This window comes from Zonotrichia leucophrys, chromosome 1A, assembly GCF_028769735.1.
Source record: "Zonotrichia leucophrys gambelii isolate GWCS_2022_RI chromosome 1A, RI_Zleu_2.0, whole genome shotgun sequence".
In the NCBI taxonomy this organism is placed as follows: domain Eukaryota; kingdom Metazoa; phylum Chordata; class Aves; order Passeriformes; family Passerellidae; genus Zonotrichia; species Zonotrichia leucophrys.
Genome location: NC_088170.1, coordinates 46,054,501 through 46,082,366, shown reverse-complemented (window position 1 = coordinate 46,082,366; position 27,866 = coordinate 46,054,501). Strand labels below are relative to the sequence as shown.

The following is a 27,866-nucleotide window of genomic DNA, read 5'->3' as shown; positions in this document are numbered from 1 at the left end:
GCATGTGACCCTTACTAGGCAACTGAGATTTCAGATCTCAGAAATATTTATTTATTAAAGGAAAACCTCTTAGCTTCTGGATTTTTTTGTTTTGCTGGGTTTTGTTTGTTTCTTTGGGGGGTTCATTGATTTTGTTTGTTGTTTTTAACCCGTGTAGATTTTAGGCCTTAGGGCCAGTTTTAGCTAATATTTCAAGAGGTATCATAGTTTCAGGGTTGTCTGAGCTTCTTGTGACTGAATAATTGAGCCAGGAACGACAGAGGGGCAAGCTTAGATGTTTAGGCTGCTGTAGTGCTTGTTGCCTAGGGGCAGAAGGTGCTGGTTGTGATGGGGCATTACAGGAACAAAGGCTTTCTCCGCAGCAGCCCAGCCCACCTGCAGTTCAGAGAGTGCCTCAGCAGCACTGTCATCCAAACTCCTGGCGTTTTGCCCCTCTGGGCCAGGCCGTGGGGTACCTGTGCTCCAGAACCTTCCCGCTATGTGCTCACCTGCCTGCGAGAGCCAGTTCAAAATGTGCATTTCCGACACCGAGTGCGGAGCAACGCACTCCGAGGCCGAGGAAGCCGACCACAGGCTGGGGAGGGCTCAGTCTGCCTTGCAGTCCAGATTTAATCACAGTTTTCCCGCTTGCATGCCTAAGCACCGGTGTTTACGGGTTTGGTTTATGGGTTGCCTGGTTGGGCTTTTCCACAATTCCAGCCGGCAGCGCCGTGGCGGCGCGGCGGTGTTTGAGCCTCGGCGCGGCCCGTAGCGGGAAGCGCCGCGCTCGGGCTCGACATGGCGGCGGCCGGCGCGGGGAACGGGCCGGCTCCGGGCCGCCCGGTGAGGTGAGAGCGGGCCGGGCGGGGCGGGGGCGCCGCGGGGTCTCACCGACCGCGGCCGGGCGGGCACCGCCAGCACCGATCGGCGTGGCGGGGAGGCGGCTGAGGGACCCACTGCCGGCGCTGACCCTCCCTGGCCGGGCCGGCCCCGCAGCTGGAGCTCCAGCCGGGAACGCGCCCTTCCCCAGAGCTGTCATCCCCCCTGTGGGCGCGGGGTGAACATCTGGCAACTAACGCTGCCCTTCACCGGGGGTCAAGTCTGATGTGTTTATGTACTAGCTAAATAGGACTTTTTGTTTTAAAAAAAACTCTTGCAGAATTGCTGGGAAAAAAAAAAAAAAAAAAAAAAAGTGTGCTAAACTGGAAGAATAAAGGTGAAGGAAAGTGGATTCACTCTTTTAGATAGATCTCCCCTGGGCTTAACTACTGAACCAGTTTGGGGTTTGGTTGTTTTTTTAACTTTCTTACACGAGTTAAGGTTAAAACTACATTGAGGGCAGTGTTTCTTTACATATAGGAAAGCTAATAGATAATTTGGTCTGTAAATGATAATGAGGCTCCAGGTTTTCCTTGAAATTATATTTGCAAAAGTTGACAAAAAGTTAAAAGTGGGTGTCTAGATTCTGTTGGGAATGTAAATGTGATTTGCTGAGAGCTGTAAGTCGTGCCCAACCTTAAAGCCATTAGTTTAAAACAAACACAGCAGTGCTACCCACTCCCCAGGACTTTGAACATCCCTGTGTAAAGAAAGTATTGACAGAAATTACTAGCAAATAGGTGTGTTTTAGAGAACAAATCAGTTATTGATATTTCTCTTTAAAATTAAATTGCTGTTGTCTTTTTATTTGGTAATAGCTGTGTGATGGGATACTTTAATCGTGAAAATACACCTTTTCCTCTTCACAAAAAGTCAACCATTTGTTTTGGTTTAAAAATGCTAATGTTGAATAGTGTGGTTTAGGAGTGCACATTTTTGCTAATTGGCTAGAAGGTAGAGTCAGGAAGAAGAGATTGCATTCACAGACTGAGCTGTCATTTTGCAAATCCTTTTCCACTACTTGTGCCCAAGTAGATTCTGTCTGCAGTAGGAACAGATGCGTTGCCCCATTTGTTCCCCAGCACCTGGCAGGGGAGGGGCAGAGCAGTTTCTGTTTCATGTTTCTGTTTCATGTTTCTGTGCTGTGCTGGCACAAAACTCCACACGAGCTGAGGCAGTGAGAGTTGTGTTCTGTCAGTGGCTCGCTGCTTGCCTAGAAGGGAGTTTGCTGCTGTCAGTGATCCCATAGAAAACAATTCCGTGATTGCAGCAAAATTTTAAGCCGGGTGTGAGGCGGGAGCTTTGCTGTTTGCTCGTATGCAAAGGGCTCGTTCCTGCTGCCTTCTGGGGCTGCTGTCCAACTGAACGTTCATAGGGTTAGCCCCTCGACTTGGAGGGGTTCCAGAAAGGAATCCAGATTAAAAGGATGGGATGGCATGTGCTCTTCAGAGCAGCAGTAGTTGCATGTTTGTGCTGTGGTTTGAAAGGAGATGGGAAATCATTTCTCTATACTCATGGTTTGAACTAGAGAGGGCAGGAGGCAGGGGGAGGGCACGTGTAGCAGCTGAAATAAATGGTTCAAGTGGTCCACAAAATGAATGTTGATTGTAGTACAAGAAACAGTGAGATGCAGTCAGTGCTATGAAACCTAAACCTGGAATATGAAAGCTAACTCAGGTTTGTGTTATCTGTATAATAGAGAAACGAAAGGGTGAGAGGAACAGAAAGTAAAGGAAGAGATATTTTGAGATGTTAAGCATCCAGGCAACTCAGAATTTAGTCAATATCTGTAATTTAGTGAATTTAGTGAATACTGTGAAAATGCACAGTTGACATCCAAAGAACTTTTAACTTACAATAACTTCATGTAATAGCAATTTGCTTTAAATATATGGTGTGTATTCTGCTTCAGGTAAACAGATTTTTAATGCATAGATCTTCCAAGTAATATCTGCATTGTTGTTTGGTATATGGCATAATATGAAAATAAGTTACCAAATAGGTAATTTAAACAATAGGATTTCTTAGGCCTGGGTTTTCTCTGCAGCAATTACTGAAGCTGGTTTTACACTGTGTGTCAGTCTTTGAATCTGCAAAACTTAGGAGCAAATCAGTCAATTCACTTCAACATTTGTTGTTCGCTGGTTTAAAAAAATAAGAATTTAAAAATCAAAAGGGAATAAAGTCTAAATTTTGCATTTGAGTCAAGGTATCTTTTAACACTTCCCCCACCAATATAAATAAAAGCAGTAAACTATAACCTAGCACTGAGTGTTCTTGGCATGCTGGTTTCGCTATGATACCAGTCACTCTTCAGAAATCTCTCTAAGATGGGCAATTAGTTAATTAATTAAAAAATTATAGAGGCTACATGTGTCTTTTTATGTTTTGGAAGCTCTGCCCATAACCTTAGAAAATGCCCCTTAGAAATACTTCTGTCTGTTTGTAACTATATTAAAAAGAAAATCCCATCAGTTAAATGGATCTGAGTAGGAGGTGCTTGTGCTCTAAATATAATATTTATCCTGATCAACTTGTTTGGTTTTTTTGTTTTTGGATTGGGGGGGGGGGGAACTGACTTGAAGGGGTGCAAATGAAGGCTTTGATTTTACATTATGAGAAATCTCTGAAAATCACACCAAATCAGTTTTCATATCTCTGTGTCCACTCTCCTTTTGTGAAATTGAGATAATAATATCTTTTTTACTCTGGGTTAAGCTCATTAACTGAGTGGGAAGTTCTTTTTGTGAATCATATACTTATTTGACTGCTAAAAGGAAGTCTTGCAAAGCATGCTGAAAAGATTTAATAGAAAGTGAGAACTTATCAAATACAATGGTGAACTAAAATAGTGTTTTAAAATAATTATGAAATGTTCTAGAAGCAAGTAGCTATCACAGAAGGGTTTTGGATATCCACAGATATCTAATATAGATACCTAATCGATGAGTTTTGTGGAAAACAAGCCAGGATTGTTTTCCTCTCATTCAATTTATGAAATAACATTTATGCAGAACCCATATCATATTGGTTTTCACACTTAATTGGTCTTTTTAATGTGTTCTCTTTGCTCTAGATATTAAACTTCTTCATGTGACAGGATGGGTCATATTTATCCTCTATAGGCTTACAAGGAATTATTTGGCACTGAAACTTTTCTTAATTCTCTTCCAGGGCTTCAAGGATTCTGGACCACAGTTACTGAAATGAGATTACAGAAGGCAGCAGTTGCGTTGTGTTTGTTGGATGAAAGCCGAATATTTCCTGTCGCCCAAGTGGGTGAGAGCCCTGCCTGCAGCTTACATGTGTAGGTCACTGCGGTACTGTGTCAGTCACTGTCTCTATGCAGCAATGACAAGGCTGGAAGAGGCAAACAGAGAAGTGAACATGCACTCATCAGTCAGATACCTTGGCTATCTTGCCAGAATCAACCTATTGGTTGCCATTTGCATGGGCCTTTATGTCAGGTGGGAAAAAACTGCAGATGCACTGATTTTGGTAATATTTATTCTGGGGCTCTTTGTTCTTGGAATTGCCAGCATACTGTACTACTATTTTTCAATGGAAACAGCAAGTTTGAGTCTCTCCAATCTTTGGTTTGGTTTTTTGCTTGGCCTTCTCTGTTTTCTCAACAATTCTGCCTTCAAAATGGATGTGAAAGAAGAAGCTACAAAATATTTGCTTCTCTCTGCCATTGTTTTAAGGATATTATGTGCTTTAGTTGAAAGGATTTGTGGTTGTGTCCATCATCGACCAACTCTGCTGACAACAGTTGAGGTTTTGGAGCTAGTTGGATTTGCAATTGCCAGCACAACTATGCTGGTAGAAAAATCTCTAAGTATTATTCTGTTGGTCTTGGCTTTGGCCATGTTGATTATTGACTTACGTATGAAGTCTTTTTTGGCAATTCCAAATTTGGCAATTTTTGGAGCCATTGCATCCCTACTCTTTTTTCCATCACTGCAGATCCCCACAAACCCTTTTGCCTTGGCGTGTTTCTTCAGCTGCCTCATTTCAGATCCCCTTCTCGACGTTTACTTCAGCGGACTTTCGGTTACTGAGCGATGGAAGCCGTACCTGTACCGTGGTAAAATCTGCAGGCGGCTTTCTGTCATCTCAGTTGGAGTCATTGAACTCACCTTTTTCATTCTTGCAGCCTTTAAACTACGTGATCTGGACCTCTGGTATTTTGTGATACCTGGTTTTTCTATTTTTGGAATTTTCTGGATGATCTGTCATGTGATTTTTTTTATAACTCTCTGGGGATTTCACACAAAACTCAATGACTGCCACAAGGTGTACTATACTCACCGAGCAGAAAACAACAGCCTGGACAGAGTCATGGCGTCTAAAGGGATGCGTCACTTCTGTTTGATCTCAGAGCAGCTGGTGTTTTTCAGCCTTGTTGCCACTGCTGTTTTGGGAGCAGTCTCTTGGCAGGTAAATAGTAATCTCTTTATCTTGATCTCCTCTTGACAATAATCCTGAGAATTGCTGGATCCCTAAAATTCCTAAAATTTGATGGTATGCTGTTTGATAAATTGGAGTGCGTGGTTTCACTGTCATGGGCTTTGCACTTAACACTTTAAGCTGCCTGGTCTGTGACCTGTTGGAGCAAGTGCAACCTACCAGCTTCCTTATGTTTGCAGCATGGGAAAAGGTAAGTGCTTTCAGGGCGGAAGAGGTGAGCAATTTTGCATTTACCTACATCAGAAATTGTTTTGCTTTTGAATTCATTGTGCCATAAAATTTGTTTTCAGAATAAATCACTGTGTTAAACCCTAGTAATGCACACTAATTCTGGGGCTTTTGTTGTGGACCATTTTGATTAGATTGAAATGTATTAAATAGTGTAATTTTCAGTAATTTTGGTTTGCTTTTAATCAATTACATGGAATCAGAGATCAGCTGATAAACTGATAAATCCTTTTTATAGCATGAGCTTTAAGTGTCTCACTTTCAAATCTGATTATGCACCCCAGGATAAGGTGTCTGGAAGACCAGTCATTAACATCACACAGTGTCCTTTGTCTTTTCTTTCCATTTATGAGTTAAGGATGTTGTCTTTTCTTTAGCAGAAAGCATACATTTCTTTCAAAATGTTTGTTCAGTGCCCAAGTTAAGACACATGGTGTGTTGTCATAGTTGCAACAGGGCATTCAGAGTGTCTTTTCTTTTTCAAGTTGATACAAACCACAATAACAATTAAATTTGTGTCCATTCATGTCTTCTATAAATTACAAACATATAATAATGTATCTAAAATATCCTTTTACAGTAGATCAGATTTAAAGACGGTACAAACAGTCTTTGTACTGTTTCCAGAGCAGTTTCCTGCCCACTCCTGTGGAATTTCTAATCCTGCAGATTTTCTCAGATTAAATAACCTTGTAGATGAGTGGTATTTAAGAAATTGGTGGAAGATTAACAGTTACTTTGTAACTGTGTTGGGTTTGGGGTTTTGTTTTTTGTATGAAGAGCATGAGAGGTTAACAGACGAGTCTCCAGGGAACACTGGGTAGTTTTCCTCTTTTTTTGGAAGATTATCAGCACTCATAACTGTGGTGTTTGGACTTGCAGAAGGGACAGAAGGAAACAGAACCAGAAAAACAGTTCAGTTCAAAAGTTGAGGGGAATCAAGTTGGCAAGAAGCAGGTTGGAGCCAGGTAGGCAGGAATAGTTCCTCATATGCTGCTGAGCTCTGGGGCTGTGTATCATGGCATGCCGTGTGTGGTGCCCCATGATTGAAGAGGCTCAGGAGGAAGCTGGACAAAATTCACAGGGGTCTGTGTACTATCTGGAAACCACATCTGGCTCAGGGAGCTGTTGAGCCACTAGTGGTTAAAGTACTCAGGAAACATGTTTTTTCTGTCCTTACATCTCTCCTGGGCATGAATTTGGCCTCTTTGGAGACCGGACATTCTTCTGGATGGGCCTTTGGTGCAGATTAATACAGCCATTCATACATTCTTATCTTAAGGAAATTTTTTTATACTTTACATTTACATTTTTAATGTATTTTCCTTAGAGTTTCTTAGGAATGCCAAGAATTCCTTGGTCTCCAGTTCCTGAAAATGTTTGCTCTTCTAAAGATTATTTAAAACATTTTTTGCATATGTAAGATGTAAGAATTTTCAGTCTTTGCAACTTTAGTTTGGGATTTCTGTAGCTATTTCAGTATGTGTGAATTATATTTTAAATCTGTTGAAAGTGACCTGAAAGATGAATCATTTTTTGTTTATACCTTTCCTCACTACTGAAAGCTTGTTTAAGGATAGTGCATTTGATAAAAGAGGTGGCTTAAAATTACTTGTGGTCTGCCATTTGGCTTCCTATGAATAGAATTGCTAAAAATCTGAGCCTTGGAAAGGTTCTTCCTAACAGTCAGCTATAAATAATTAGCAATAGCTTATAAAAAGAGCTCAGTTATAGCCAGAAATGGAGTAGTGGGAAGAGGGGGGTTCCTTTTCATGGAAAATGTTTTGCAGGCACATTATATATGCCCTCTTAACATTTCTAATAACTGTAATATCTGTGCTTCATGTGAATCTCATGTGTATGAAAAGTCAAGACCTAAAGCACCAGTTGTCTGTTAATTGGTGGCTAGAAATATCCTATTTTATTAAAATGGCCAGAAAAATATCAAGTCTCCTTTTGTGGAAAGGTTTTTAAAGTAGGTGAATTAACTTGCTGTAGCAGGGACAGTGGTTTTCTTACTGATGCAGAGCTGTTGAGGCTAAAAATCCTGTCAGTCAAGGACCTTCCTTGAAGGGGAGCATAGACTTTGTAATGAGACAAGGGTTTAAAGTCTCTGTTTGTGGTACTTGGGGATGTGCTTGGGGAGAACTGTAAAAACAATGTGTTAAAGTTGGGTGCATTAGAAAATGGGGCGTGTTTCAGCTGGGACATGGTCTGCTCCTGAGAATAATCCTTGCTGTAGCTGCAGAGGAAAGATGTGTTGCTGGTAAAAATGTACAGACATTTTCTTTGCAGAATCTGCAGGAAACGGTCAGCACCTGCCTTTACATTGGTGTGAGTAATTCCAGTCAGATCAATAGACTCTTCAGTGCCAGCTGATTTCAGCAATTAATCATGTGCCTGGTCGTAATTAGGCCCTTGGATTGGACAAGATCCAGAAGAAGTCATGCAGATGACTCAGATATTACTTCTTCAAGAATCCAGTAAAATGATGAAAATTTTGCAGATGAAGAGCTTTTAATTTTCAGACAAAGATCTTGGAAAGGTTTGGCGCACTGTTTTTCTCAAAAACTTAAATTTTGTGAAGTGCTCTATGCCAAGGTATCTACAGGTTTTCTTACTTACTGGCCAAAGAGAATTATTATTCCTGGAAGGCTTGTATTTAGTATTACCAGGAGAAAGATTAACTGTGTTAAAGCCAGTAAAGTATTGGAATGAAGTACATTATTCAGTACATTATTCTTGGTTTTAGTGAATTTTATGAGTTAGTAAAATAATAGTATTCCTTACATGCTTGAATACTCATACTTAAATGGACAGTACCATTTAACTTGAATTATTTATAGGAAACAAAATAAGTTTACTGTATGTATGAGTATTTCCTCTTTGGGGGAGAGCTAGTGATTTTGTAGCTTTTATTCTGGTGTGGTTGCCCATATATATAGCAACATCTATATTTACTTAGACATACTTTTATTAACATCACAGGTTGAATAACTTGTATGTAAATCATATCCGGTCTTTTTCCTTGTCTTTACCCCTGCTTTTCTTCCTGGCTTGTATTTTTAATCCAATCCTCCTCAGGCTTTGCTTGTCTGGAACTATTTTTTGTTGTTTCTGTTATTCCCCCCAGAGTCTCTGCTGCATCCTCTGGCCTCTTTCCATGTTTTGTCAAACGTGCATGCCATTCCTGCCTTTTCTCATCTGTCTGTCTGCTCATGTTTAGTTCCCCCATTTCTTTTCATCACTGAGAGTTTTTCCTCTTCTTGCTGATTTGCCTTCAGTACTTTTGCTTTGCTGTTACTATACTTTTCTGTTGAGTTTCTTTTTAAATACCTTTATTCCCTCTTTTCCTACTATTCCATCAGCTCTTAAGCTGCATCCTAAGTCCCCTAAGTGCTCCTAAGTGAGCAGTTGCTCACTGCTCACCATTTCTTCTCAAGCTCACCCTCTATCACATGTGCTTTTGCTGCCTCTCTTCCTCTCTCCAGTGTGTGCTCAGCCCTCCTTGGCTCCCTCCCTCTCCAGTGCCATCCCGAGGGCTCCCTCAGGTTGCCTGCTGAACCCCGCAGTGGCAGCACACCTTGCTGCTGGCACCACCACTTGGAGAGCTCCTCAGTCCTGAAGGGGATCTCTGGTGACAAATATTCATTGTGAGTCTGAAGAGTTTATTTTGTGTTTAGCTTGCTGTCAAGATTTCATTAGTTTCAGGATTCACGTGTTTTGTATTTAAAAACATCAGAGCTTTCAGCTTGCTTTTAAACTGATAACGGCACGTGGTTTTGCTGGAACAAATGCATGTAGATAAAAGCACAGGCTTTCCCATGGCTAGAACAGGAGTCAGGGATGGAAACACATTAAATCTATCTGCCAGTGATTGTGACAACTGTTTTCTGCAAACTCTTTCCTAGATTTTCCCACTGCTCTTCTCATAGTCAGAAGTAAAGGATTATTTATTGATCTCCATAGACTGTCTGTTCAGTAACTTTCTATAAGACTGTTTCCTCTGGTAGCTGATGTACTTTGTAGCTTTACAAATTTTGTCTTTAAGCTTTTTTCTGCCTGTAATACAGATCTTATCCTCATTTGAAATAAGCTATTCATTGAATGTTAGCATGTTACCCTTTTTCTCCTGAGCCTTCTCTGTCATAGAGGGTGTTCTTTTATTATACTTTGTTTGTTTGGGGAGTTTTGTGTATCTTTGTGTGTCTGTGTATAAAAACAGATAAATATTCAGCTTGGATAGTGGAAAGCAGGACAGTATTTTTGCTTGGAAATGCACAAAGGCATCTTTGCAAGCTTTCTCAGTTACTGGTCTGTTAGGTGTAATCCCAGGCACCCTGCTGTGTGAGCAGTGGGTTGGACCAGACAATTTCCTGAGGCTCCTTCCAACCCCAAACATTCAGTGATCCTGTAACCATCTTAGCTGACATATGTTTAGTGTTTCATCTCTGTTTTAAACAGAAGGGCTCTTCTATAGGTCTTTGTAATTGGCTTCCAATTTAAAGTAATATTTTATGCATTTTGGGGTTTTTTCTTCAGTCACATGTCCATAATTAAGTACAGTTCCTGAGTTATTCTGCTTCAAACAGTGGTTATTCTTTGGGATGGAAGTTGTCCTGTCCATGAGTATAAAATGACATCTTGGCTGTAAAATACCTCTAAATTCTTCTGATGTTCTAACAGTTACACTTAACAGGAAACAGTGCTCAAAAAAAGAGAAAGTGGAAAGACACTACCATAGTGAAATCTCACCACTCTTTTATTATTGTCTGTCATTCTAGTCATCAGAGGCAAGAAGTAGATTTTTTTCTTTTACCTTTTCTGTGTTTTTGAAATGAGACTTAATTGTTAATTCCTTTAGAACAAGACAGACAAAGGCAAAAAAAACCTCAAAAAGACTCCTGAAGATTAAGAGATAAAATGATTTCTCATGGGCTTTTTCAGTAGGATTGCCTAGATGGTCCCTGTGTTCTGTTTGCTTTTTGAGCAGTCTGGAATCAATGGGCACTGGCAGTTCAGGGACGTACTGCAGGTTCACATTGCTAGTGCGATTGAAAAAAATGAAAATGGGTTGAACACATGAAAGAACAAAATCCCTTTCTGGCTCTGCCTGAGCATCCATGGCCATCTGCTCCATTAAGGACCAGTCACCAAATCTTTGGGATTTAATAAAGCACTGACAGTTTCCATCTGGAATTTTAGCTGTTTGTCTTAAGGGAGGAACCTGTCTACAGTTTTACTGCAATAACTAAATGAGATATTTTTGCCATTTGAAGTTCTTCTTGTTTAGGTATTTTTAAATGCTACCAGTCATTTTTTTGCTGTGCTGGATTAAGATATTCCATTATCCTACTATAGATTTGTTCTAATCATCATTAGGCATTTTTACATTTGTGACACATTTCTTCTAAATCAAAACTGTTGAAAAAGTGCTGACAGCAATTGCTAGCATCTTTACATTAGATGGATGTCTACAAATATAAAATATCCAACATTTTCCTATTCCATAGCATAAAATGGCCACTAAAAGATGACACAATTGAAACCTCAGATGGAGCTGAGTTGATTCATAACATTATAGAGCTTATTTCCTATTCCTGTTGTAATATTTGGTACAAACTCAAAGCAGGATAAGAGCAAGATGGATCACCGAGATGATCCTTAGTGCTTCTGTGTGAGACCCTTATTTCACAAGTACTTGGGAATTTTCTTTGCCAGTATCTTCATATTAGTAGGAGCATTTTCAAAATTTAAATGTAAGTATTTTTTAGGAGTTAAACTCGGAGTGAGTCTTTGTGATAATTTCAATTTGTGTTGTGGCAGAATGCTGTGGGTTTAATTAGTTGCATATGTTTAGGGGATTGGGGAAATGCAGGGAGTATTTAGAACAAGAGGGTATTGTTGTAATTGGACTATAATAAAACTAATATAAAGTAATATTATATTAGTTTATTAATTATTTAATAGTTATTCTTTAATAATATAGTTAATAATAATATAATAGTGATTATTTAATAATTGTTTAATAATTATTTAGGATACTGTGATTGCTCTTGTTTTTACGGGCAAATGTATTTTTTATTTTGTAATATGTTCACTGTTATCAAAACACTAATGCAATATAGAAGTAGTTTGCTTTAGCAAAGTCCAAGAAAATATATTTATATGTGGTGTAAAAGCTGAACTTGTCACAAAAATACTTCCCTTTTTTTTTGCCTTCTGGAATTTACAGTTGGAAAACTAAGTCTCCCAAGACCTGAAATTAATTTAGATAGAAAATTCCGCTTTTTCAACAAAGTCTTATACTCCATAAGGTTTCTGCAGAAAAAAAAAAATAACCAAAGCTTTATAAGTTTTTGTTGCTGCCACTTCTCAGAGTGTGTTGGGGAAACAGAGCAACAGGAAGGAACACTTGCTGCTGATACATTTGAAATAGAAATTATATTTCCTTAGTTAAAGGACTTTTCTTCTCTGTATTGACAACAAAACAAATTGAGGTGTTACCATAATACAGTGTTTTAAGCTTTCCTGTCTTCTGGTGATTTCAGGTAATTTATGCTATCAGTTGATAATGCTGTCAGTTATTATTGAATATCAGATTCTGGTGTTTAATTGCTGTCACAATTTCAAGGGAACAGATGAGATCCTTCCATCAGAAGTGTCATAGGACACTTTGTAAAACCAGGACAGGTAGCCAACTATTCTTTCTTAGTGCATTAGATGGGTAAAGCTGTTCTTTCAGGCCAAGTAATTGTGTTTAAAAACTGAATGTAGTTGAGCTCATGCCATGTGCCAACAAGATCTGGGTTGCTTTAGGTGTCATTTTTTTCAGTATAATATAATTTGTAAATTATTAATAGTGTTGACTTTGTGTTGAGTTGAACTACTAGTGCCCATCAAGTCACTGAGTCCTACACAGTAAGGCAGTATCCAGATTTAAAAAAAAAATAACATTAATATTGTAGATTAGTACAAAGAGCACAAATAAAACATTGAGGGGGTCAGAGACCACAGGATTCTTCTCAAGACAGAAATCTCTAGCTATGAATTTACTTCCTTTGCCACATAGCAAACATAAATATTTAACAAATGCACCATGGATATTAAAGCTCTTGTTTAATTGTATATTATAATACTGTTTCTATCTATCCTGAAAAATTTAATACCTGGTTAAACCCATTCACATCATGCTTAAATAACTAAAATGAATCCTTATCTGTTCTGCCTCTCAGAGATATCTGGCATTTCAGAAGTCCATTTTTATTTTACTAGGACTATTGATTGAGATGTAACTGTTGAAACTTCTTGTTTGATTGTTTTTTACAGAAATCAGCTATGTATTAGTAAGTGTAATATTTTCCAAAACTGCTTTTTTCCTTTGAAGCAGGAAAGCTTCATATGGGGTAGTAGCTCTGTGAATGCTGTGAAGTCCTGTAGAGGATGTTCCTTTATTCATGTATATAATACCTTTACTCGTCTGGTATTTATGTAACTGACAAAGAATTGTCTTTTTTACTGAAATAATCACAAATGATCTCAGAATTCATCTCTTGTGTGATTCATAGTATTCCCTAAGTTAAATGTATATTTTTAATTATCATAGAATGGCTTAGGTTGGAAAACTCTTCAATCATCACATCCAGCACTGTCAAGTCCAGCACTAAACCACCTCCCAAAGTGTCACATATACACATCTTTTAATTACCTCCAGGGATGGATGCAGTAAACCAGTCTGCTGTCATCTGATGCTAGATACATCATATCTGTGCTGTACCTCACTGATTAAGGCTGACCCTGCAGATGCTTACAGATCTTCTTATTTTATGCACATAATTAGTTTTGTGGCATTTGATTTTCTTGCCTCAGTTAGTAAACTAAGATATGATCACAGTTTTTACAGCTAAATACTGTGCTATCAGTGTTTTTAAATGCATTCCTTTCAAAAGAGGGATCCTTGCTTACCAGCCACCTTCTCCCCAAGCTTTTCATTTGTCTTTATAGTAAATCACACTGTAATACATGGGAAAATAAATATACATTACCAGTAATACTTTGCATGTTTCAGGGCCCAATTATGTGAGATCAAGCAAAGGGATTTTCATACAATGCCTAAATCTCTTCATTTGCTTTTTAGCCAACCAATGGGATCTTCATGAGTGCATTTCTGATTGTTCTGCCTTTGGAGTCCATGGCTCATGGGCTTTTCCATGAACTGGGAAACTGCTTGGGAGGAACGTGTGTTGGGTATGCTGTTGTGATTCCCACCAACTTCTGCAGGTATGGTTACTGTCCATTCCAGCTTCACAGTGTGAATGTATTGTTTGCTCATGGAGGCAATTTGGATTTTCAACAATGAAATACCAATTCAGATTTTCTATTTCTCCTCTTTCTCACCCTGGAATGAGTAACTCCACCTTTCTGTCTAGGTGATTTGCTTTTAGGAAGCTAATGAATACAGACCAGCTGTGCACAGGCAGATTTCACAGCCCATACCTCATGCAAAGGAGGATTGGGGCATTTGACTGAGACCAGGTATCTTACATGAAGAGATTGAATAAACCAAACAGATCAGTTCAAAATAATTTTGAATTCAATTAAATGAGGTAGTGTCTGCATTTAAAGTTCATTAAAATTAGATTTTCAGATGAACTACATGTCATGTATTGATGTTGAGAATTTGAAGCTGGCTTTTGTTCCAACATAAATGTTACCATATGAGAAATTAATTACTGTAAAGGCATTATACTATTATTATTTGCCCATTTGTGTGTTTTTCTTAGAAGCTTTAAATTTGCAAATGCTGCTTTTGCCATAAAATTAAAATCATTGTGTGCACATTTTTTTGTAAGTGATAAAGAAGAGCTATATAAATTATCTCTTCAAGTCACAAGAGAAATATAGTAAGTTGATATGAGAGGCTTTAAAATAGAACTGTCCAATTTATGAAAACTTCACAGCTTCAGTGTGTGTAATGGATTTAGTGGATAAGGAAGAACTTAACATCAAAGAAACTGAAGATAGTATGCTAATCTTAAATAACTGTATCTTAAATATTGTAAATAACACATTTTCTGAGCTTCTGATTTAGTCTTTCAGCTGTGCACCCTAAAAAAGATCCTTGTCAATTATTGTTACAGATTTGAAAAACAGATTTTCAGAATTTACATTACAATAAAAATAAATTAATTTTGTTTCTATGGTAACAATTTAATTCTTTCATTGTATTATATTATTCTGACACAGGCAGTTCCCTCTAATTTTGAGCAAATGCAATACTCTTGAGCAACTGTTTAGAACCTGACAGAACTAAACTTCCTTCTTAACAGAGCTTGACTGTTTCAGTGATGGACTCAGTCTTCACTTGCTCAGACAAATAGTAATGATGAGCTATTCAATGTAGCTGTACCAGTGGAATAATAATTTTCATAAAAGCCCTAGACAGGTGAGAAGGTGCTAAATTTAAGTAGCTAGACCAATAAGGAGACTAGGTAGCTTTACACATTGGCTTGCAAACAAAATACATGAAGAATACACACATATATACACATATAGGGAAACAACAATAATGTCATGTTTTGTATTAGTAGAGTAAGACTTATCTCCATATTTTCACTCCCAAAACCTCTCCATGTCTGTAACTGAGCATAAATGAGGCCAGTTTGGCTCAGCTGTCAGTCATGTTCCTTATAATTGCCCTTATTACATCAGCTGAAGAGTGATGGATGCTTTTCTCTTTCTGAAAATATATTCTGAAGAGCACTACCCTAACTGGGTGTCTTGCAAGACCAAATTTCCTGTTATGATTAATGAATAGCTGTGTAGACCTAAAAAAAAGTGTGTTTTTATTCTATATTTTAGATACCATATATATTTGGGGTTATTTATTATATATTTTTCTATATTTTATATAAAATATAGATAACAATGCAAATAAAATTAATTTTGGAACCTGGAGACTCTTTTTATTTTTCATATATGTGCACATTCTTACCTATGTAGACATAAATACACATACATGGTTTGTTCCAGGTCTAGTTTTTAATTTTCTTAAAAATTTGATTTTCTAAGCGGTGAATACTGTTATCTGAAACACATTTCTTATGCTGAAGGAACAACATCTGGACAGCACAAACAAGAAAGAATTACTGTATTTGTGTGAGATCCATGCTTCAGAGTATCTGAGCAAAGTGTGTATGTGGATTTCTCTTTCATCCATTATTGGAAGCTAGTTTGCATTATGCTTTGTGCAGATTAGCACTCGTTTTCTCTGCACTGCTTCCCAGCTGTTCATGAAAAAGTGCCTGTGTGAAGGCAGTGCACCTCAGTGGGACTTCATGAAATTTTTGGAGCCTCCCTTCTTCCTATCACAGCTTCCTTCTCTCCCTCTGTCTCTCAGTTGCAGGAATAGTATGGAGTTGAGAAAGACTATGCTTGGAATTGAAGTGTGACAGAAGGGAGATAGTGGTCCCTCACTCAAATACAGTAATTTGAGTTGTTTATAAACTGTAAATTTGAAGTAAATTTGAATTTAGAAAAGTGCTACCTCATAGCAGACAGAATATGCACAGGGGAAAATAGCAGCAGCTACTAGAAGTCCACTTAGCCTTAAATAATTGTCAGCCGTAATCATTAGCTGTTCTCCTTCTCTTTAGTCCTGATGGCCAACCAACTCTTCTTCCACCTGACCATGTCCAAGAGTTAAATCTGAGGTCTACTGGCATGCTTAATGCCATCCAAAGATTTTTTGCTTATCACATGATTGAGACATACGGTTGTGACTACTCTACAAGCGGGCTGACCTTCGATACCCTTCACTCCAAGATCAAATCTTTCCTTGAGCTTCGGACTGCAGATGGCCCCAGACACGATACCTACATCCTGTATTACAGTGGTCACTCTCATGGCACCGGTGAATGGGCACTGGCAGGTAAGTGAGCTGGGGATTTTTTTTTGTCAATTGTTTTGGATATTGATAACCTTTCACAGTCAAATCATTAATTCTGTAAAAAATCATACTGTGTTGCAAAACTTTGAAGTTTTAAATGTACTTACTACCGGATTGTTCAGAATTTCAAAGAACCATCAGTCTTTGGAGAACAGTTTTATACAACTTCCTGGCAGGGAGGGAAGAAAGGAAGAGGTTGTAGTATTACAGAGCATGACTGTTAAGAGATTCAGAGGCTACAAGAAATTGAGAAAACAAGCCAAGTTGCAGGCTTACTACCTCTGCTAGTGGAGACAATGGAGAAATGCAGAAGCCCCTTTGGTATGCAGGTAAGTTATTGTTAAGAGGTAGCTCTTTCCTTCCCTTGCATTGTATGGCAGTCAGGTATGTTACTTCATTAACTTTGTCATTTTAGTATTTACTGACTTTGATAAAAATCCTTTTACAGCAAACTAATCTTCCACTTATTCTCAAAATTGTCAAATGTTGTTGACTTCAAATATATTCTTTCAAGTTTAAACACAGTTTCATATTCCCCTGATTTTCCTCGCACATGATTTTTGTATTCAACAAGTTAACTTTAAAGATTGCTTTTTTCCATGCATGGAATTAAAAGTGGAAATTACACACTCCTGCTCTATAGACAGATTTCCCCCTGTGTTTTGAGAAATATTTGTTCACTGTAATGAACAAGCATAATCTTTTCTCATTCCTTGGACATGACAGAAGGAATTACAGTGTGTTCTGTGACACTGTCAATTGACTGTCATGAAGGTCTGCACTTATGTCTTTAAGATGTGCTTTGCTTTTTTTTGTAAAAGACAGAATCAGTAAAAGAAACAGGAGGCAGATACACAATTCACACTACAAAAGCAGGTCTTCAAACATTTAACAAACCTTGTATCATAAAAACAGATATGATTTGCTGACACTGTGGACTTTGGGAGTGATTGTGGGCATAGTGTAGCCTCAAGATTGTAAACCGCTATTTAAAGTGCCAGTTTAATGCCTTGTCATATTCTTGGCATAGACTTCACTGTTTCCCCCCTTTCTTGGCCCATTTGTTTGGTAAACTTAATGAAGTTGTCAAATCATTGCAAGGTTTAGCCTTGCTCTGCTGCTATAGGGAACTGAGGTCACTGTGTGCAGAATGGGAATCTCATAGTAAATACGTTGAAAATTTGTAGCTTTTTTCTTCCTAGGATAGGTTTAATTCAGTTGGATAGCACTTTGCCTGTGAGCTGCAGGCTCTTTGTCAGCAGTGTCTCTCCAGGTGCATGTGCCCCTCAGTAGGGCATGCCCTTCCTTGTGTGCTCAGGCTGAGGTGGGTGTTCAGGCACAGGTCAGTTTCCATCTGGAGGCTCTGTACCTGTTTTGGTGCCGCTCCATCCTTGAACCTTTAGACCTGCTGAAGAGCAGTGTGTATTTTCTCTCAAGGGCTTTATCTGTATCAGAGATTTTAAAAAGCCACAGCTTTTACTGTGAACTTAGTGCAAGTGGTGAGCTACAGTGTATGTAGGGTGGCCAGATTACTTCTCAGAGAAGGGGATGGTTTGTCCATAAGAGCAGCTGCCACTCTGTGCAATTGCTGAGTGTGTCCTCACCTTGGGTGGAACAGACTATCAGCAAAACTCCACCTCCCACCTGTGCTCCAGCCAGCAGCGTAGACAAAGTCAGCTTTCTTGCACGTGTAGAGCCAAATGTTGCTGCAGAAATTGGACAGCTTTCACCCCAGACCTGGCTTACTACATCTAGCCACCCTGGAGTGTGGCTGGGGCCTCAGGTCCCTCTGTAGCATGTAGGTAGCTGTAACCTAAATTGATATCTAGCCATTAGCAGAAAGGCCAAGGAAACTGTTTAAACGTTGAGTGCTGAAAGATACAGTGTGTAAATACAGTGGTGTTCAACTTCCTCACAAAGCTCCTTTTCAGTTCTCTGTCCAAACACATCTGCAGCTTCTACATGGACACACATATAGTCACATAAAGGAGAACAGGCAGCTGTCATAGGTCTTGCACGCTTTTTTTGTGATTGATTTTAGTTAAATGCTGGAATGTAATGTGATCCTCCTTCCAGATATCACTGCTCCTGCATGGAACTTGAAAGTATAAACTGAAAATATAAAGGCTGTAATTGTGTCCCATGTATTGGACACTGGCATTTTGTGACAGATGGAGCCTTGGCCATCAGTTCCAGTAATGTGTACTATCCTCTGACCTGTAAAGAGGATGAAAAGAAATTACAACAATGAAAAAAACCCATTCTTCTGATTAAAAAAGTAGTTTCTCACTGCTGGCTTATGCCATGGTACAGCACAGTAGTAGCAGTGTAGTCTTTGCTTTGTAAGGGCATATTGCAAAAGAGGCTTACTGAATTAATTAATTCAGTAATGATGTTTCTCTGTTGTTGGAAGCTGAGATACAGCACAGTGCTGTGTAAAAGAAACTGTTAGCTAGTCATGCATGAAGTATGAGCAGTCAAATGACCTGGGGGTCATGTTGTCTGGGTGAAGGCAAAGGCATGAGCTGGGCTAATAAAGCTTTGTCTCTGCTCCTGAAACTGTTGGCGTACCTGTTGTCCTGCTAAACCTGCCAGAGAGCCAGGTACCTGCATTTCTTACACAGCTTGGTGCCTAAACCTTGTGCTGGGTGGCAAGCCCATGTGCTTAGGTCCATAGGGTTGGAAGCCAAGCCTGTGTTTGCTTGTATCTGTGAAGGATGAGATGGTTTTCTTTGGATGATTCTATCCAATTCTCTTTTGAAATCACATGCACTCGTACACAGCTACACTTTAATAAAGTTTATTTGTAAGCCTTTAAACTGTGAACAAATAAAGAAAATTTTACAGATAATTCACAGAGAAGATGTACCTAGAAAAGGAAAACTACTTCTTTATCAGTCTCTGCTGTAAATAACTACAGCAATTTAAGGATTGTGTACCAAGACAAGTCATTACTTTAGGTTTGTATCCTAGAGATTTTCTCTGGTAATAAATTTTCCAGTTTTTCATTTTCTTGGAGAATGGTTCAGCCCTGTAATTTTGCTTTTACTTTAACTACAACAGCATGCACAACGCTTTAATTCTGAGATATTAATTTGAAGCACTTTTTTGTCACCCCTTACAGGTAGAACTCTAAGTGCTGAAATATGCAGCTAACAACATTTTGACCACTGCTTAATTGTAGTCACTAGTGAAAAATCACTCTGGAATTAAAATTCAGTTATTGTAAATATCTTTCTTCTTTTTCTTCATTTTTTTAAGTTGATATTTTGAAACTTGAGTATTGTTGTTGTAAACCTGTATCATAACTTCAACTAGCCAGAACTGAGGCATACCAGTTCTTTACTTTAGTATCACTGGGGAGACAATGGAGAGTTGTTGTCCTTAGGTACCTGAGTAAGTAAGTAGTCTGCCTGTCAAAGCTACATAGATCCTGCAGCATTTAGTACACTTAAGCAGAAAGACTTCCCACTATAGATAACATTTCAGGTTTAATTACAATCTCCTCTTTCAAAGTGCTGTTGGAACAGGAGTTCAACAAGAAGTTGGACACTAGTTGCAGGCGTCTTCTGACCTGACAAGAAAAAAATATTGTGGAAAAATTCCAATGAGATTTTTGTTTCATTAAGTTGTAAATTGATACCAGTTTTCTTGAAGCTCTGAAAACAGCTGTCTCTATATAATCTCTTCATTCCTGGTCATGTGAATTTTTGTGCTTGCTTTGATTCCCACCATTTGAAAATGTATTTTCTTCTAAATTCATCTCTTAGACGACGAGCCTTTTTTTAATATTCATAAAAACTTACTAAAAAAGAGTCCTATTCCTGTTCCTAAATAAAATTTATTTCAGATTTTTTCCCTGTTTATCTGTATTTTCCAGATTTCATCAATTGGCTGTAATTTCCTTCACTCTGTAAAGGAATTCCTTTTTTGTTATTGTTCATGGGTTTTCTTTCTAATCAAGGGTTAAGTTAATGGCTTCATCTGCCACAGCAAGTCAGTTAATACCTCTGTGGAGATAGGAAGCATTTACAGATGGAAAGGATGAGTTGAAAACATCTGTTATATCTGTCCAGATTGTTCAAGTAATGGATTCTTAGAACCAGTCAAAGCAGTTAAAGTTCTGCAGAAGTTTCTGTTTCTTCATCCTGATGCTAAATCTTTTTGTCCTTGTGGCAGGGGGTGATGCTTTACGACTGGACACGCTGTTGGAGTGGTGGAGAGAAAAGAACGGCACTTTTTGTTCTCGACTGATCATTGTTTTAGACTGTGAGAACTCTCAGCCTTGGGTGAAAGAAGTGAGAAAAGTAAATGACCAGTATGTTGCTGTGCAAGGAGCAGAAATGGCCAGAGTTGTAGACATCGAGGAAGCAGACCCTCCACAGCTTGGTGACTTCACCAGGCAGTGGGTTGAGTACAACTGTAACCCTGACAGCAACATCAGCTGGTCTGAGAAGGGCCGCGCGGTGAGAGCCATGTACGGCGTGTCAAAGCACTGGAGCGACTACACTTTGCATTTGCCAACAGGAAGTGATGTTGCCAAGCACTGGATGATGTACTTCCCACGCATCACCTATCCATTAGTACATTTGGCAAACTGGTTTTGTGGGCTCAATCTGTTCTGGGTCTGTAAAGCTTGCTTTAGGTGCTTAAAAAGATTGAAAATGAGTTGGTTTCTTCCCACAGTGCTGGATACAGGACAGGGCTTCAAACTCGTCAAATCCTAATCAGCAACCAAAGAGAAAATGAAGTGAGAGCTTTGTGAACTTTCTCACTGTACCATATTTAAAACTTTTTCTATTACTATTTTTCTCTGAAAAAAGTCTGCTCTACTCACTTTATTCAGCTTTTTGAGCAGCTACAGTATATGCAACAGTTAGAAATTGCAATCTTAAACAGAAGAGGGTAGAACTATGATATTTTAAATTTTGTTACATGTACATTTGTAAGAGACTTATTTAATATGACCATGCATTTTGGAGACAGGTCCCATGTTCATATGTCTTACTTAAAGCAGCCTTTGTTTAGAGACACCAGTTTGATGAACAGGAGCTCCTGTGAATGTTACACAATACTGATCTGTCATTTATGTTCCCTATACAGTTTAAATACAGGAAAGAAACCAGCCTAATACCCCAATCAATTTATGTGTGTTTGAAATTATGTGGTGGGATCACTGAGCCAAAAAAAAAACCAGAATATATAGCTACTGTATGTAAGTAGCTACCAAAAAGCTTTAGTTTTATTTGCTTTTACGTCTTGTGCCCTGCCTCACTTCTCTACTGCCATCAGTGGAAATTTGCCATGGAAAACAAGAAAATCAAACAACCCCCTAATGCTCTGATACTTCTCGGACAGTTTTGAAGTGTGTTTTGAAGTGAGTTTTAAAAATATTCAGTGTTACTTTCAACATAAAAAATCTTGCTGGTGATCTTTAAGCATACATTCCCAGAAGTTAATTTATATATGGAATAAAAACTGCAGTGAACATTTTTCCCTCACCTGTTAGGTGATTCTCAATTTTCCAGGCTCTTGCTAGTTTGTATTTTGAAAAGCTAATCTGAAGAAAACAAAGCAAAACAAAACCCAAGGAATTTAACAAAGAAAATAATCCTTAGATTAAAAAATGGGAATATCCGTGTTGCCTTGCTTCCATGTTTATCTGAAGTCCTTGTTGTGGCTAAGGTCTTGATTCTGTGAAGTTCTGAGTACAGAGTTGGACCAGTCAGTTCATTATCTATTAAAACCACAAGCAAAGTTTGTTTGAATGGGTTATTCCCTTAGGAGAAGAGGGAATACTCAGTATTCCTTAAGTCTTTTCTCCCACCCACAAGATCCTGATTTTAATCCTTCCAGAGCTGGATGGGACTCTAGAAATCCTTTCCTGCAGTTATAAAAGCTGCATAGCTTTTTTATGTCATTTTTTCAAGTACAGAAAATTACAGGTGAAACAAGTAGGTGGCTAAGACAGTACAATTTGTGGTCATTTATTTGCATATGTGTGTGAAATTCAGTAGACATATAGTTTATTTTTTCCATCAGTATTTTAATAAAAGTGTTAAGAGAGCAGCTGATGTTTGTCTAAAATATAAATTATTAAATTTCTTTTATTTAAATAGATGCAAATAGTATATAGCTCTATAAGTCTTTGCCATCATGGCTTTTTCTAATGCCATTTGAGCTTTTTAGCCAGCCAAATTAGAGAATCTGCTAACACTGATACTCATCAGTGGCTCCTGAAATAAATAATGGGAGCTACAACAGCCAAAGCAATTTGTACCCACCAGATTCAAAATGGTGATTTTTCTCAGATCTGCAAGTGGCAGCCACTAAATTTGTTCATTAGTATGTATTACACAATGTTGTTTAGCCAAGGCACCACCTCCCACACCACTTTCCCTTTCTCCATCCCCTTCCATAGTGTGAGAAGGGGATAAAGAAATAAGAGCTTAATTATATCCTATGAAGACTAAATGCCTTTTGGTCTTCTCTGAATAAATGCTGTGATTGCAGCTCTGTCAGGGAATCAAGAGGTGGCAGTTGTTAGTAAGGACAGAGGGTTCTCACACCACCTGACTTCAGGTATCCAACTTAAGGTCCTAATGTGGGAGACAGAGGTAGGAGTCATCTCATTTAAAGTCAGATGTTCAAAAACCAAATACCTGAATCCATGCTAGTGACCTGAAGCGCTCCACTGCTCATTAGCAAGGAGAAGTAAATATTTCCAGAGGAAGACTGGTTTGGTCTCTGTTCTAGGATGACTTTTAAGGGCATTGCATTTGTTTTTTCATTTTGTTTTGCTTTCCTGTGCCAAAGGTCAAGCAGACAAATCCCTTACATCTCTTGAATAACCTTAGAGCACCTCTAAGCTAAGCTCTGGAGCCTGAGCTGGGTATCTAAGCTCCTTGTTCAAGCACATAAAGTGGATACTTGGAATTGGGTTGAACAAGGATCTGTCAGGTTGCAGAAAAGCAGTGCTGCCTTCTGCAGAAGTCACTGTCTTCCATTCCTGGCTATCAGCTCTTGAGTGTAGATGCATAAAGACTCCTTTACACTTGGTTTGTAAAATCACCATTGTTTTGACTTCTCTTACAGTAGAAGTTCACCTGATTGCATCATAAACTGTTAGAGCTTGAGCCTTAGAAATTTTAGTAAAGTCCCCATAAATACCTCATAGCAACCCTGTGAACATTTTGAACATTTGAAGTCAAGAAGTTAGTCCTTTCTGTTCTGGAAAAACTTTAAATATCAACCATAACACTTGCCACTAATTATAATTGACAGATCTTAATGGGTAAGATTCTACCTGCTACTGTTACATTTTTATGAACATCACCTGTATCTTTCTTTTTGTACATGAAAGGGAACAAGAAAAGTGTGGGATTCCTGACCTCTCCTGAATCTGTGAACAGGAATCTGCTGTGTAGTGCAGTGACAGACTTAGCTCTGGGCAGAATAAATGCAACAGTTTGTCCTGCTGTTTTGCCTCTGGGTATTAAATGGTTTCCAGCTTACTTACCAAAGTTAGATTTTTCTCCTAGGATAGACTGGGTGTTATTTAGCTGTTTGCTGAAAGGCACATAAAGAGCTGAAAAAGAGAGCAAAAATACTATTTCCAAAACTAATCATGTGTTTGCAGATTTGTTTCTATTTTCTCAATTATAGACCTCTGGTTTTCTAAATTTGAAGTAGTTCTAACATGAGCTAAGGTATTCCTACTTCTGATTTTGTTACTGCAAAGGCATGGTGAAAATGCTAAGTTTAAAAGAAATGTTTACAGCTGTTCCTATTATGAGGCCTTTTTGGACAAAGAGACTGTCGTGTGTTTCAAACCAGGGCTATGGATGATGAGGAATTCAACATCACCAGTTCTTCACTTCTGCACTGACTTCTATCAAAGCATCCTGCAGTGACCCACATTCCCGGGTGGAATTTTCCTCCAGCTCATGGTGCTTATGCCTCTCCACAGGTCTCTGCCCAGCCTTGGGTATGTGCCTGAGGGACGAACACTGGGAGCTCCTGTGATCTAAGTGAGGAGTTCTCCTTCTGCTATTCCTGTATGGAAGGCAACGCCTGAAGGAAATTTCAATCTAATTCCAAAGAATGTTGCATATGCTATCAGTTACGTACATGTTGTTAAGTGGTGACGTGTACAGATTTCTGGGTAGAGAGAAGCATTTTTGCAAGGTTTGTCTCTGTAATGTATATTCAGACATTTTGCTATAAAGTTTGTTATAAACTTGTGTCACAGCATGATTTTATGTTGACTTTGTTTCATTTACCTCCTGTATAGTACCAGCCTTGCTGAAACATGCAAATGCACTGAGTCCTACAAAGGGGTTCAAATTGCATATTCACAGTGGTGTTTTTCTCTGAACAAGTATTGGGGGGGGGGGGGGGGAAGCCATTATTCTTCATTTTTGCACTACTAGAGCAATGTACTTGCAGTTCCTTATGCTTTGTATGCCTTGTAGTTGTTGTCCAGTCTTCAGTTCAAGTTTTTCCCAAAATAATTTTGTATATTTTGTAAAATCATAGTTAATGCTTTGCTAGCAGTAAAGCACCTCTGTTGCCAGCAGTACACAACAAAATCAGATTAATTTTCTTGTTTATAAATACCTTTTGTGAGACGATTTTTACTGAATATACGGTTTTTAGATATGTAAATAGATTTTTTGAGTGTATTTGTGATACTACTTAAATATATTTTGCTGTTTTGGATGCTCATTTCAGTTTCATCGTTTTGTTTGTGTCTTGATTGCTTTCCAGATTTCTGTGCTCCCTCTTGAATTACGTGAGGGTTTGCTGTACAGCTTGCTTCACAAGAGGTTTTTTATAACTAGAAATTGCAACAGAGTCTGTGGAAAATAGAGTATTTTTAAAATACTCTAAAGGAATATTTTTACTTTAATAATCTCATAGAAATGAGAAATACTAGCTTAAAATATTAATGCCTTTCACCTTGTCTTTTTTTATCACTTATTCAACAAGCTAGTAAAAACGCTGTTTATACTTCAAGACATAATTTTAGAGATATAATTGAAGACTTTCTTTACATGAGTGCTTGTAGTTAGTTACATTTCTTATCTCCAGTAAGATCAAGGTGATGGAGGGTTCCTGTGTGAGATCAAGCCTGGGAGAGGAAGTAGAAGGAAACTGTTGCTGCAGAATGGTGAGGAGGACAAATCCCCACATCTGCTTCTCACAGAAATTACTGGGGAGGTTCCTGCACTTGGTCCTCATGGAACAGTCCCAGCATTCCTCTTAACAGGCCTGGACTTAAGTGAGGATTTTGGCAGGCAGTGGAGAAGCAGAATGGTGCTGTGGTAAGGGGTGATGGGTATCTCAGTGGTAATCCAGTGCCAGAGCTGCCAAGAAGGCATGGCCAGTTCTTCTGGCGCATTGACTGGCTGAGTACAAGGATGATTTAGCAGCACCTCTTGGTTGGTTGGAGTTTTTTAACAGAAGGAGTTTAATTTTGGCTGTTGTACTTTGTGATTTAATTCATTAATGTTGTAATTTACTACTCCATGTTCCTGCCTTACTAAACTTGTATAGATCCTTTCTGTTCAGTCACAAATCCAGAGGTGACCCTAGAGGACAGCACAGCTCACCCTCAGTGCTGCCCTGCAGATTATTCTAAGGCTCTTTGAATGGAGTCAGACAACCCAAGATATGTCTCCATGCATGGCACTGGGTTTGGGGGTTTTGCTAATTGTTTTTGGTTACCTAGGAAATAAAAGCAAATAGCTCTTTCAATGTTGAAAGAACGTTTCTCCTTAGGTGTTGTTACAAAGATAAATTATTATTGGAAAACGAGTGTAGCAAAAATTTCAACCCCTTGATTTGGGGCAAGGAAGGCACCAAGGAGTTGATCAACGTTACCTGCCACACCAGTGCTGCTTTCAGCTGGTGTCTGTTGGCATTGAGAAGTCAAAATAAAACTGTTACTGCTGGATTATATTGGAGACCAGAAAGCTGGATCAGTAAAGGCCCTCAGTATTACGGAGCTCACCTTTACAGACTCAGGCCTTGAAGGAGTTTAACTTCCTCACACAATCACAGGCACACACCTTAGGTGTTTGTGAGGGGTTGGTCACCCTGCAGGCAGCAGTCTAAATCTTTAGGATACTGAGGAGGAAGATGATATTCCCTAGAGGTGCCTGCAGCATCCAGCTCCTTACTAGCTCTAACTAGTGACATGGAAATTTAAAATTTCACTCCTTGCCAGCACTGAATTATTTTCCCTATGAAGTAATTATATAGTCACTTCAAATGTAGTGAAACATTCTGGGCTCTTACCTCAGATGCCACTCTGCACAAAGCTGATGCTGATGGACAAAAGCAGCCAGCTCTGCTTATTACTGTCAGTTTTGTAGTTAATAACTGCTAAAACAAATCCCAGTGAACCTGGTTTTACTATCCCAAATGCAAAGTCAGGATACTGTAAGACAGTCTGTGTCAAGAGTATAAAATGGGCAACTTGGCTACCTATGCAAATCAAAGAGAACAGATTCAGAGATTGGCAACAGCCAGAACAGAAGTAGAAACTTTGCAAAAAAAATGTTTGCTCTATAAATTCTTTATAAGGTCCCTAGGTACTGTGGTGCTGACTGCATTATAAATGCATAAGAGATCCATTAAGAAAGATGGGGGGTGGGGGAAGAAACTGACAAATTAGGTTTTTATAGCTGAAAACCCTAAAGATTTCTTCTGCCTTGCAGAAGAGTAGAAATGTTGTATTTCATATTGTTGTTATCATATTTCTAGAGTCCCATACCTTCTGGGTGGTTTTCTCACAAGCAGCTCTTCACAGCAGTGCTGTTCCTGCTTCTTCATCAAGGCTCCTCCAAAGCTCTCCCTGACCAGCCAGCCCACCCCCTTTTATCCCAGTTATCTTCGCTGGCCACATCTGCTGCCCAATTAAGGACATCACAGCTGCAGCCCATTTGTAACAACTAAGATCAGGGCAAGGCCACTTATACAATACAGATATTTTACTAGGACTCCTACTGTATAGAAAGATTTTTATCCTTTGATAAAGCTTACTTCTTTTCTTAGGAAGAAAGGAAAGGGCCAAATAAAAGGAAGTTAAGAATGAAGAAAACAAAAAGCCTAGAGAAAAAGTAGTATTATCAGGTGGGTCATGTTCAGTGCTGTGGCCAGAAGACTGGGCATCATGGAAACTAGAGAAAGGCTTCAGGACTGATCAGTTTAGTTTCTTGTGGAGGCAACCTATGTAACCTCACACCAGAAGTATGCTGTGGCCCATCCTAACAAACTGACAGGATGGACAGACAAATTTCCTCTAGGCTCATGTCCTGGCACCATTTAACATTCTGAGGATGGCTTCTAAAAATTA

General features: G+C 38.8%; 1 protein-coding gene and 1 long non-coding RNA gene across 2 annotated transcripts; one reads left to right on the top strand and one right to left on the bottom strand.

The window, feature by feature from the left end:
* The first annotated feature begins 763 nt into the window (after positions 1-763).
* Positions 764-25,206, top strand: TMEM168 (transmembrane protein 168). The gene is made up of 5 exons (XM_064702648.1): positions 764-827; positions 4,033-5,298; positions 13,694-13,836; positions 16,212-16,486; positions 20,684-25,206. Exons 2-5 carry the CDS (start codon positions 4,105-4,107, stop codon positions 21,229-21,231), a joined length of 2,160 nt encoding a protein of 719 aa, XP_064558718.1. The 5' UTR covers positions 764-827; positions 4,033-4,104; the 3' UTR covers positions 21,232-25,206.
* On the bottom strand, positions 21,094-27,345 carry LOC135442633 (uncharacterized). The gene is made up of 3 exons (XR_010438698.1): positions 27,285-27,345; positions 24,024-24,092; positions 21,094-21,227 (listed from the first exon to the last, which is right to left on the bottom strand). It is a non-coding gene; the product is annotated as an uncharacterized LOC135442633 (long non-coding RNA).
* Between the last annotated feature and the right edge of the window lie 521 nt (positions 27,346-27,866).

Excerpts from the sequence above, each read along its gene's own strand:
- TMEM168 (XM_064702648.1), top strand. The coding sequence starts at position 4,105 with ATGAAAGCCGAATATTTCCTGTCGCCCAAGTGGGTGAGAGCCCTGCCT. Across the intron at positions 13,837-16,211 it reads ATTCCCACCAACTTCTGCAG|TCCTGATGGCCAACCAACTC; the intron begins GTATGGTTACTG and ends CCTTCTCTTTAG. Across the intron at positions 16,487-20,683 it reads CGGTGAATGGGCACTGGCAG|GGGGTGATGCTTTACGACTG; the intron begins GTAAGTGAGCTG and ends TCCTTGTGGCAG.